The sequence below is a fragment of the Nothoprocta perdicaria genome, unplaced genomic scaffold, assembly GCF_003342845.1.
Source record: "Nothoprocta perdicaria isolate Ctin4 unplaced genomic scaffold, notPer1 scaffold_143, whole genome shotgun sequence".
NCBI lineage: Eukaryota > Metazoa > Chordata > Aves > Tinamiformes > Tinamidae > Nothoprocta > Nothoprocta perdicaria.
The window spans coordinates 1,486,458-1,498,406 of record NW_020454572.1 but is presented as its reverse complement, the minus strand read 5'-3'; the positions used below and the strand labels follow the sequence as shown (position 1 = coordinate 1,498,406).

At 49.7% G+C, this 11,949-nt stretch overlaps 1 protein-coding gene across 1 annotated transcript; it reads right to left on the bottom strand.

Annotated features, from left to right (window-relative positions):
- Positions 1 to 11,942, bottom strand: CNGB1 (cyclic nucleotide gated channel beta 1). The gene is made up of 18 exons (XM_026034353.1): positions 11,711 to 11,942; positions 11,009 to 11,153; positions 9,115 to 9,222; positions 8,265 to 8,422; positions 7,741 to 7,920; positions 6,902 to 7,110; positions 6,183 to 6,233; positions 5,633 to 5,719; positions 5,211 to 5,275; positions 4,999 to 5,121; positions 4,594 to 4,735; positions 4,136 to 4,295; positions 3,647 to 3,744; positions 3,477 to 3,560; positions 2,898 to 3,016; positions 2,477 to 2,623; positions 1,705 to 1,900; positions 1 to 225 (listed from the first exon to the last, which is right to left on the bottom strand). Exons 1-18 carry the CDS (start codon positions 11,940 to 11,942, stop codon positions 1 to 3), a joined length of 2,529 nt encoding a protein of 842 aa, XP_025890138.1.
- Positions 11,943 to 11,949: the final 7 nt, after the last annotated feature.

Sequence of the window (11,949 nt, the reverse complement as noted above, 5' to 3'; positions counted from 1 at the left end):
CTACCCTGGAATTTGCTCGTTTTTCATTTCTTCTTCCTTCTCCGAAATCTCAGCAGAAAGGATCTCCTCATCCTCTTGCGGGGCAGAAATCATCCGAATGGCAACTAAATTGTCCGAAGACGTCGCGATGACTTCTTCCCCCTTTGGGGTCTCGGCTTTGGGGGAGGCTGTGGGTGATCGCCGGTGTACTGGTGATTTGGGCGGAATTGGACTGAAGCTGGGATCCTGCAAGGCACAAAATGGCAAAACATTAGGAGACCCAGGTCTGTAGTTGGGTCCCTTAGCTGGTACCCTCGAGCTACAACACTTTGTTGTCTGGTTGTCCAAAGCAAGGCATCTGAGAGGGTGCCAACCTCATCTTCAGAATTTCATCTTGCTGCAAAAAGATGATCATTGAGAGAAGCTGGATTACAGAGCACTGGAACAGGCTGCCCAGAGAGGTTATGGAATCTCCTTTGAAGATCTTCAAAACCTGCCCGGATGCAAGCCGGTGCCATGTGCTCTAGGTGACCCTGCCTGAGCATCTAGAGGTCCCTACCATTCTATGGAACCTCAGCCATTCTGTGGTTCTGTGATTATAGCCTTAATGCCTGGAGATAACTGTGCCGAGACAAGGGCAGTGAAGCTCTCTCACACCTCAGGCTTTAGCTCTTTTTCTGATCCTGTAGTATCTAGAGCGTTTGCAGGGGCTCCTCTTGGCACTAACTTTGCAAAAACCTTGGTGTGATGAAATCAGCCCCTGACTGCCCTGTCTTAAGGCCCATTTTTATCCCATTAGAGAGAAGTGGCCGCAGGTTCAGAAATCCTCTTCTGGATGTGCYCCTGGTGAGGAATGAAGCAACAGGTCTACTTAATGGGCCATCAGCAGGCAGCTGGGGCCCTTAATAAATGCACCCAGTGAGGATGGGTGTTGCTGTCATCACCATCTGTGCAGCTTCTAGCTCACATTTCACTTGGTTGCACCCCGAGCTGCATGTGGTCTCGACAGGCTTTTTGCACAGGACGCCAGAAACGCGTTCCCAGCTCTCCACGGTTCCCTAGGTGTTTACCCCGCTGCCAAGGCCACGGTGCGCTTCATCTCTCCTTTTGGGTTTTTTTTTATGCTTTCAGAAGTGGCAGCTTCTATAACTCCACAGTAAGGAGGTTGGTAGCAACATCTGTGTGGAGATGTTTGTTATGAGACTAGAGGAGAGAGTTGGGAAAAAAGAAAACAACAACAGGTGGGCTGTCATTTKTTCAGTCGCTTAGGACACAAAACTAAAGCTCATTGTGCTCTGGATCATGCCGTGCTAGGAGGAGAGTGCATGGCTTTGCCCTAACAGCTCTGTGAAAGCTTTGCAGCTCCTGATTGCCCCACTGCCACTGGATKCCATCATCACCTCTGTCCCACCAGCCCATTGAGGAGTTACGAACGGGACTATGTAGGGAACCATGACCTTATCTGAGGACCAGTTTGGGTCAACCCTTCTGCTTTATCCACACTACTTCAGAGTCAGCCCTGTGGTCTCTGTTCAGGCCTTTGAGGTGCYTTCAGCAGCTTTTTGACCTGTCCCAGTTGGAGAAGAGCAAAAGTAAGAACCAAGACCCTAGGCTCCATGTTGCCTAGGCTAGATACCAGCTATACTCAACCTCAAGAGCCCATGGGGGTGAGAGGCAATTCAGTGGTTAACAAARCAACCCCAAACTATCATCCCTTCTCCTGACCTGTATGGCCTGCATTGCTTTCAGCTCCTTGAGCTTCCAACGGAGGTGTGCGAGTCTCCCTTTGCTTCCCACCTTCCCCGCGGCAGCCAGGGCAGCCTGGAAGAGTTTGGGCGTGCTGGGTCTCGGAGGGATGATGACGGAGTCTTCGGGCCCTCCTTTGTCATCTTTGGGTTTGCTGTTGTTTCTCAGCATTTTCCTGCAACAAGATAAGCAAGAGATCATTTCTGCCTGGGAATATGTTGGATGAGCTTAGTTTGCTAATGCTAGAAGCTTATAGTTTTGTTGTAAAGGGACCTCTAAAGCCTTAGGCAGGACAGATGAGCCCATCTAAGCAATGCTGAAAGGAAAGAGGAGATTTTAAGAGYATGTTAAAAGAATAAACTTTGGTCAAGTTTGTCCCCTGGTGGTGTCCGCTTTGTGCTGTGCTCAGAACTATCATTAAAATTATCACCTGCTCAGACACTCCTCTTTAGCTCTGACACTGAGTCACAGGTCTAGCCCATTTTGGGGGGGAAAGCTGCAAACCAGCGGTTGGAGAGCTCTCATGCCCAGCGCAGAGGCGGTGGTGACAGCAGCCGCAGCGGCAGCCAACTGCAAGGGACGGGTGCCCTCTGCTGCCTCCCACAGCCCCTCCAGCCTTTGCCTTCCCTGCACCTTCCTAGGCTCAAGGACACTTCACTTTGGCAGCTTTCTGCCCACAACTGAAGGGGAAGGCTGGCGGGGCGCAGCCTTTTTAAGGCGCCCTCGSTCTCGAGGGCAGCCTGGCACTCACTTTGCTTTCCGCCGCAGCAGCTTTTGTGACTCCGGGTAATGCACTAGAATTTCGTTCAGGTCTTTCTTGTCCAAAATGAACAGATTTGCAAAGCCGTGCGCCACCACGTTGGCCGTGCGCCGGTTCCCGCCGCCGGCCGCCAGCAAGCTGCGCGAGACAGGGCAAGAGGCAAAGCCGCTCGGTACAATAGTCGTCTGCTCCAGCCTCGCCCTCCCCACGCCGTGTCCCATCACTCTTTCTCAGGATACAGAACTGAGCTTTTGCCTGCAGCAATGTAGCTCGTGGGGTTTAGTTGCAAAGACTCGTTTGAGGAGCAGCCTCCCCTGGCCCTTGTCCCCCAAGCTCCCCGCTCACCCTCGCGCCTTCCGCCTCGCCCTGCCCGTGCCCACCCGCTGCCTSCTCCTGCCGACGCGCTGCTCACCTTATTTCTCCAAACACAGACCCCGCTTTCAGCGTGACCAGCACGGTTTTGCCGTCGGCTCCGCCAAGCACCTGCACTTGGCCTGCTTGGATGATGTACATCTCGCGGCCGATTTCTCCCTACGAGGGAGGGAGAAATTCCTAATGCTTCCTCCAAGCGTCCTCATCCAACCCCAAAGCCTGCTCAGGCTCTGTGCAGACCTCTCCCTGTGCTCCTGTTGTTCAGGACTGTGGCAGGAGAGGTCACTCTTTGCACAGGGACATCAGAAGCAATGCAACAAGTTGCTCCTGGAGGGGTTTTTGATGGAATTTTGCTCCCCTGATGTGGCTCCATGCCCAGTTTTTGCCCTTCTTTACGGTCCCGTGCMCCTGGCAAAGCCCCAAGCAAGTGTGTCAAGGCCCAGAGGGTGTGGGAAGAGGCAGCCAAGTTTCAACTTGCCACCTGCCTCCTTCCATGGTCTTTGGGAGCCATGCGGCTCTTTGTGTCCCTGTTCCGGGGCCACAGCAGGCAGTGAGGGACATCTGCAGCCAGACACGCCGCTGCTGGGATGAAGAGCAGGTTGCTGGGGTGGCTCCTTACCTTCTTGCACACAAAGTCGTTGGGGAGGTAGACGACGGAGCGGAGTCGCTTCAGCATGTCAAAGATCATCTGCCTGTCACAGCCCTGGAGCAAAATAAAGCCAGCAGTGGCATTAGCGTGTCACTGTGTACCCTGCGTCCCTCGCCCGTCCCGGCAGGCACGAGCGGTACCTGGAAAAGCGCCACTTTGCTCACGATGCTGTAGTTCACGTCGATGGCAATGTCCAACCTCATCTTGTCCGGCAGCTGCACCAGCAGCTCTGACTCATCTGCAAGAAGCAGGGAGTACAAAACTGGTGACCCAYGGCGTTTGGGACAAAGCGTCTGAGCAAGCGCTTGAGGGATCGGTGGGAAAGTTGCCCACATCTTGGCAGCCTGAAGTGGGAACCAGCTGAACCAAGAGGATCTCCTTGAACTCTTGTGGGCCTGGTAAACTTCCAGGTCTAAAAGGCTGTGGATGCTATTGATCAGCCTTTCCCTATCCCTTGATTTTCCCTATCCCCATGGCTCCCAGAAGTGGAACAAGCCCAAAACCTATGTGTTTATGACCCTGGAGAGTCAGTCCAGGAACACGCAGGGGATCAGCTAGATCAGCAATGCCCTGAACCTGCAGTGCTGATGCCCCACTGCACTTTTGACAGCAGCGTTTTAGGTGCTCACCTARCATGCCTTGCGAGTGCCAGGTGTACTCGTACCACGTTTTGACTCGGTTCTGAACAGCTCGGGGGATTTTGTAGAAGTTCATATATTTAATGGTACTGTCCATGCAGCTCCGATAGTACGTCTGCCCTGCAGTAGCGGCGCCCACCACGTCTCTCATCTGAAGCAGAGGAAGATTTGGAAGAGATGGTTTCTTTGGTGCCACTTAGTTATCGCATCAGTTAAGCCAGAACAATAATGTGGACCTATATTGAGCTCTAAAGGGATTTTTATCCCTTCCATTTTTTTTTTCTGATGTTGATGCTGAGCACCAGCGAAACAAAGCTGCGGATACCTGCAGAATGCACTGAGCACACCACAGTTATCCCTGCGTGCAGGTGCGACTCCCTGCTTGCAGCGCAGCTTTGGGGAGGGATGTGGTGCACGGCGTTTCCTGGGAAAGGGAGGCGCTCACCCACCTGGCCTATCATGACGGAGAAAGCAAAGACACCCGTGAAATAGTTCAGCAGCTGAAAGACGATCTCAAACAGCGTCTTGGGGTCTGGCAAGCCCCCGATGGTGATGAGGGTTTTGACTGCCCAGTAATAACAGCGGATGTAACTGGGAGGAAAGGAAGCAGCAGTTTTGGAAAGGATTCCTTAAATCTCAGTCTATCTGCAGACCTGCAGTGCCTTATTTTAACTCCAGTGATTTCTCATTCCCACCCTCTTGTTCCAGTCATTCTTCCTGTCTCCTCTTCCTCCCAGACCACCTGCCTTATATCAGGGACCTTTGGGAATGCAGCTGCACCCCAACACCTTCTTCTTTGCTCCTGGCCATCACCGGAGGCTGCACCACATGAAGAGCCAAGCTCTGGTTTGTACCTGTTTCCTTCCCCATCATAGACCCAGGTGGTGGAGCCCAGTCCTTCGTATGCTGATGCCCAGTAATAGAGGCAGGAGTTCACATGCAAGCTGTAGAGCAGGTAGGCAGTGGTCCGAATCACTCTGCCAAAAAGAAAGAGGTTGCACGAGGGATGATGACAGGTTATGATGCTCTCTCCCCACATAAATAACTCACTGGTCGTTTCTCTCACCTGTAGATGTACGCCTTGCTCAGRATAGCCTCGAGACGGTCATTAAACTCAAAGAAGGCCATGTACTGAGAAGATAAGGAGAGCAGCAAGCTTCAGCTTCCAGCAGCCCCCAGGAGAGCTTGTGCTAAGCCATTCCATGAGAACCCAAMCAATTTTAGCACAGTGTCCCCTTATAAAAATTGATTATCACCTTCTCTTTTACTCATATAGTGTCCTTGCAGCAGGAGTTACCAAGGATGGATTTTGACACTCACATTAAAATGTGCATGTATATGAGGATTGGAATGAAGTATTTAATCAACAGTCTCTCGGGGCATGATATATAAGACTTTCTTTCCACCTCTAGCAAGCAATGACTTTACCAAACATCATCATATCCCCTTAAAATGATGCTCTGAGTTATTCTGTAAGTTCTAGCTTACCTTCAGACAGCGAGGGAAGCGCAGGAGTGGATTGACCCCGACTTTGAAGTACAAGAAATCCAGCGGAAGGAGACACACCACGTCCATCTGAAATCCCCATCGGAAGGAGAATCACCAGGGTGAACTGCAAGCACGGCAGGGCTCATCCGCACCCCTCCGTCCACCCGGGAAGAGCTACATGGGTGCCCTGCCAAGCCTTGAGGCTGTCAGTCCCGGTGCGCTCTGAGCCTTGTGGTCCTGTCCCTTATGGGTGCTCCCCGTTGGTCCTGTCCCTTACATGTGGTCACAATCCAAGTAGGCACATGGAGAGAACAGAGCCCTTGTGTCCGTTCCTCCCATTTCAAACCCAATCAGGTCAGCTCAAGTACCTCCACGCCACCCTACCCACCAATCCTTGAAAATATATGAAAATATATTTCTTGTAAATGGCTCAAATTAATACTCCAATGGCTTAGAAGACATGGTAGCAAATGACTTCAAAAACTGATTGTCATTCCCATATCCTTAAAAGAGCAAAATGTACAGGACAAGAAAATAAAATGTGTCAGACCTTAAAGCGTTTTGATTTCAGGTAGTTCTCCTTCATTGCTTTTTTGTCACTCTGTTTGGGAATAGGAGAAAGAAAGGGAGAGATTGTCACAGAACAGAGCAGAAAGGAAAGGGAGCACAGACTCAGTCACCCCTTGCTTTCCCATTTTGTTCCCCTAAAGCATGTTTTTTCATGGCTGATTTCATTGGACTTGGAATGGAAATCAAGAGTTTTCACGTCATCCTGCATCTCAGACACATGAGCTCTGCATTCAGATGGCAACGCTTCCTTCCCGTCACTAATCCCCACTGCCTAAATGTCCTCCAGGAAATTCAGCCCAGGACTGATCACGCCCTTGGTTCTTAGCTGGAAGCGTACAAGCCGTGGCTAAATTGGAGCCCAACGGCATGTCTCACTCATCTTTGGCAGAATTTAGGAGCAGCCACCCAGGCTGACATCCAAGCATCCTGGCTCTGGGAATGAAGGCACCAGGGGTCATGCGTTTCCTAAGTGGCATTGACTTTATGGGAAAGATGTATATGTGGAGGGGACTAGAAGCCACCCGTGCATCAGCTGTGTGGTAGAAGAGATGACTGTTATTCTGTGAGAGAACTTGTTTCAAGTACTTATGGCCAACACCTTTCTTGCCACTTTGGACAATGGAGTCAAGAGGTCTCTAATATCAGACAAGATACTTATAGAGAGGTTCTTCACAGGAGGCAAGGCACACTGCCACTCACTATTATATCTCCCCCACGGACAAACTGGAGACGGATCTGAAAGATTACGATGTCTAGGAGGTAGATGAGGTCRCAGAGATAGTCCATGAGCAGCCAGTAGTGGATATTTCCCGGGGTCTGGTAGGGAAAGGCCCAGCGGACAGGAATGAGCCAGCAGTTCCAGTTCCAGGCCAGGACCACGAAGAAGAGCCACAGCACATACATCAGGTCTGCACGCAGGGAGACAAGGGCCGGGGTTAGTGCGCAACGCTCCCTGAAATCATTCGCATCCACCACCCATGAAATTTYCGTCTCCCATCCTGCCCTATGTGCAACAAGGTCTCCTATGAACCCTGCAGAAGATCTGGGACTTCCCTCCAGTGTTTGATTGCAAGAGCTAAGCAGAAAGGWTATAAAAGTGGGACTCTAAGTTAAAACTGCATTTTATTGGAAAGTCCCTTCTATCTTGATTGGCTCAAGCTTTGGCAATACAATGCTAATTTAGTTCCTCTCTTTTTCTCTTCTTTGAAACAATACTAGGCTGAGAGTTGCCTGCTTAAGGCTGGTGGCTTCTAATGTCAGAGTACAGAAAATGTTAAGGATGAAGCTGGTTTCCCAATGGATTTGCATGGTGCTGTGACWCTGCCTGTCGCCAGGGGATATTTAGAAAAGCCTACGGATTATAATGGGATCTCTATTGCTGATTTCTTTTGCACATCTAAACATACATCAATCCCTTCTTAGCTTTCTTCTCTTTTTTTTTTGCCACTTCTTCGCCTGCTTCCCACACTCTTCCTCCTCTCCCGCTGCCACCAGCTTTCTCACGGCCCAGTGGGGCCGAGCCGCGCGCCGGCACTCACTCGTGAGTGGGTCTATACTGCTTGGGAACTGGTAGCTTTTCACACGGTCCAGCCAGGGTCGATACTTGAACGTGCAGCACAGCATCTCGCAGTAATGCTCGTCCTCTGCTGCTTTGGCCGCCTCCGGCTCCTGTCCCGGGGGAGGCGGCGGCGCTTCCGCAGGGGCTTGCTTGGAAGGGGCTGGGAGAATCCACAGCRTTATTTTCCACGGCAGAGAATCCTCATTCATCTGAAAAGCTCTAARGCATTAATGCAATTGGTGCCTTCCTGAAAACACAGGGTGCGTGGGCACCCATGGATTCAATAGGTGCTGTGAGAGCCCCAGGCTTTCCCAGTCCCATGCTCGTGAAGCTCCCCCCAGCYTGAAGATTTCAAAGCTCTGACTATAAAGCTGCCTTTTATATATGTTTCTTATATTTATATGCATTTTATATCTGTAACTCCCCAGCCTTCCTTCCGATTCCCAGCCTAGGGCCCATAAGCCCCTGGAAGGAAGACATGGAGCCTTCAAGACTTTAACTCACATGCCACAGGGGTCTCGTCGTCAGACGTGACATCGGGGTCTGTCAGCTTCTCTTTCACCTTCTCAGTCCTCTCTTTAAAGAGCTTCACCAACTCCTGGAGCCTGTCATTGATAACTGCACTGCTCTGGCTTGTGGCTGAACCAATGCGTTCTGGCAGACTGTGAAGAGACCATCAGATACTTCACTCRTGTAAGAAAGCCCCAAAGTACCTCCGTGGCCTATGTTTTAACTTCTAAGAGTCTTAGCTAGGATTTACTTTTATTTATATAGTTATTGTATAATTAGAAAAGCAGGTGTGACCKGCAGCATGGATTCAGCAAGCTAGTCACCAATATCAGACCTTCACATCTGCTCTAAGATGCAAATCACACATGCAGGTTTTCAGGAAGGTGCCAGCCTGTATTTGCTTTTCTTGGGACTAGGAGAGCATTTGGAGAGGATATGCACAGGACAGAGAAGTCAGGACCCACGTGACAACATACAGAACATCTTTTTTTTCTTTTTCAATGGAAGAACAAGGTTATTTCCCAGCAATTAGGTAAAGCAAGGGGTTCTGCTACCACTGTAGTATGTGGGGGTCAACCTCCAGGGTTAAGTTTGGTCTTATGAAGAACATTTCTATCTGCACAGAGAAAGGAAAAAAAAGAGCTTCCCCTGTGCTTGTTGGTTTAGAGAGGGTCAGTGGGAGGAGGATCATTATACGCTGTGTGTGCATCGCTTTCTCTCTCTTTGGTAACCCAGTATTTCTAAGATCTTCTGTGTTTCAGCCCAAGCACCAGGATAGGAAACTTGAAAAGCCAAGCAGATTTGCAAAGAAGGCTTGTGCCTCTGCTCCTCGGGCTACACGCACTTGTCTCTCTCCTCATTGTCGTGGCCAGGCCGTGTTCGCACGGGAGATTGACTTGCTGAGGTCGGAGGGGCCTCGTACAGGGTGTCTTCTGGGGCCAGCACCTGCCTCCTGGATAGACAAACACAACACTCAGAGCTCAGATCACAGGAATGAACCCATTCTCCCCTTTATTTCACATCTTCATACGCTCAGCTATGGACCAAGAGGTTCCCCAGCCACATCAGTTCATCTCCAAGCGAAATAGTCCTCCCAGGTGTCTTCATGCTCTTAGGACAAGCCTATCAACTCTTGCCACTCTAGGCAGCTACTCATCTCTGCACTTGCCTTCTTCCAAGGATCACGTTGCCCTCCTCACACCCAAGCAACTCAACTCCATCAAGCACCCAATGGATTCCAGCTCAAAAATGTGCACATCTAAAAGGGTATCACAGTCTTGCTCTTTGCCCATGATCTGAGGTCCCTCAAAGCTCACTTGGCTTCCTCTGAATATGCACCAAGTTTTTTCTGTCAGTTGCTGTTCGGTAAAAAAAAAAATGGGTCAAAGCTTTTTGCTTCAATGGAACAGATTAGGTTTGGAAGGAAGTAAACGATGATAAACATCTTTTAAGGCTAGAGATCTAGGGGAGAAAGTTTTTGATATTTTGCAGTGCCTGCAACTCACCTACTTTGCTGACAGATGCTGCCATTAGAACAGGAGGMAACCCGAAAAAGAATGTGAATTTCAGCTTATTTTGAAAAGTTCAGGTAAAAGGCCTGAGGAAATTATGGCTCTTATCTTAAATCCTATAGTGAAACGTGTACATCTTCAACCGATGCAAAACCCTATCAGGTCTCATTTTCTTTGTCATCTTTGGGAAAAAATGAAATTGAAATAAAATAAAATAAAATAAAATAAAATAAAATAAAATAAAATAAAATAAAATAAAATAAAATAAAATAAAATAAAATAAAATAAAATAAAATAAAATAAAAGTGTAATTCCCTGGGTAATATCTAGTCCTTTGATATGCTCCAGCTGCACTTCCAGTAGATGTTGTTTGGGACAGGATCTCCAGAACAGTGGTCAGCTTGTCCCTAAAGATCAGATTTTTCCATCAATGCATAAAGATTTCAAAGCTCCTCTCCCAGAAAGTGAAGTGAACCAGCAGATGCACAGCTAACTAGCAGGAGACACTAAATATAGTAAGTTAAAGCTAAAGGTGAGAGTCAGATAAATAATCAACACAAGGAACTAAGCAACAAATTCCAAAGTCTGCTCTAAATAGTCAGAATTCTGCATTCCCCAGTCAATGCGCTTGTTAGTGCCCACTGAAGTAACCAAAGCATTGCAAAGTGTTCACTGGTTGACTAATAAAGACATTTTTATAGTGTGGGACAAGATGCAAATCAAATGCCGCAGAGTATGCAACCATGAACCTAAACATATAAAAAAGAGCATTTTTAGAGATGTAAGTGCACAGTCCAGATAGGGAGAGCTGCACAAGCCAAGTTACAAAAATACACTGGAAAAAAAAAATATGAGAGRATTGGAATACAGGCAACAAAAATATAAATCACCCCCTCAATCTCCCTGTTGGTGGAGGCAAACGCCTAAACAAGGGGCCCAGACTCCTCGTTGTGCCCTTACAGCACCTTTTTGTGCTCAGTATGAACGCCCAGAGAGGAGCWGCCTCCTGGCTCCTGATCTGGTGCTGGTCATAGCATTGCTACTGCCCAGTTCCTCATCAACMATTTGAGTCATCTCATTTCCCAACATCCTCTTCAGAAACGGATGGATCAAACACCTGGTTTGTGGCACTTTGAGAAACCACACGATTTGCTATTTTGGCTGTATTTTCCCTCCCAAACCCGTATCCCCATGATGCAAGCGGGAAGGGGGGGAATCGCGTCCTACCTGGYGGAAGCCACGGCCACGCTGGGCACCGCCAGCACGTGCCTGGGGCTTGGTGCCAGCCCCTGCACGTACCCGGCCTCGCTCTCCAGAGCATCCGCCAGGCCATCCACGTCCTTGATGTTTATGGCTGGGCATTGGCTCGGCCCTCAAGGAAGAAGAGCATTGCAAAGTGAATGAGTGCTTTGGGATTACCCCAGGCACAGCTTTCTCTCAGAAAACAAGCACTGGCCCCGTGCTCTAAATACAATTGCCACAGTGAGCACTAATGGCTCGAGAAGGTTTTTTAGGGGCTGAGTTAGAAGGGGACATAGTTATGGGGCAGCAGCAAAACCTAGGCTACGAGACCATCGCTTGTGCTCCTCAGCTTCTGTGGTGCAGTATGAAGCATGCTTTTATTTAAAAAATAAGAAAAAAAAAAAAAAAAAGAGCACCAAAGACCAACTGCTCCAGAACTAAAAGCTGGCCCCCACCAAACTGCACGAGTGCGTGGAGAAAGGCTAAGTCCTACCAAGAAACACAAGCACGTGACCACAGTCAGCATCCCTCCAAGCTATGCAAACACACAGCTGAAGCCGACACGCCACCGAGCTACACAGGCCCATGACCAAGGCCAGCGTCCCTCCAAGCTACACAAGCACATGGCTGAAATCAAGACCTAGCCAAGCTACGCAAGCACGTGGCCCGAGCCCATGTGGCAGCTACCTAGGGGGTGGGCAGGGGACTGCTCCTCATCGGCAAAATTGGGGTTGACGACGCCAGCCGTGGGCTTTCTGGAGATGAGGACGGGGATGTGGGAGGCAGCGGTGGCTCGGTAGCTGGGGACATTGGGCAGCTGCTCTAGGGCGCCGTGGCGGGGAGGGGATGCTCTCCTGCGCTCCAGCGGCTTGTCGTGCACCAGCCGGTGGAGCTCGAGGCCTCGGGGGCGCTTGGCCATGCTCTAG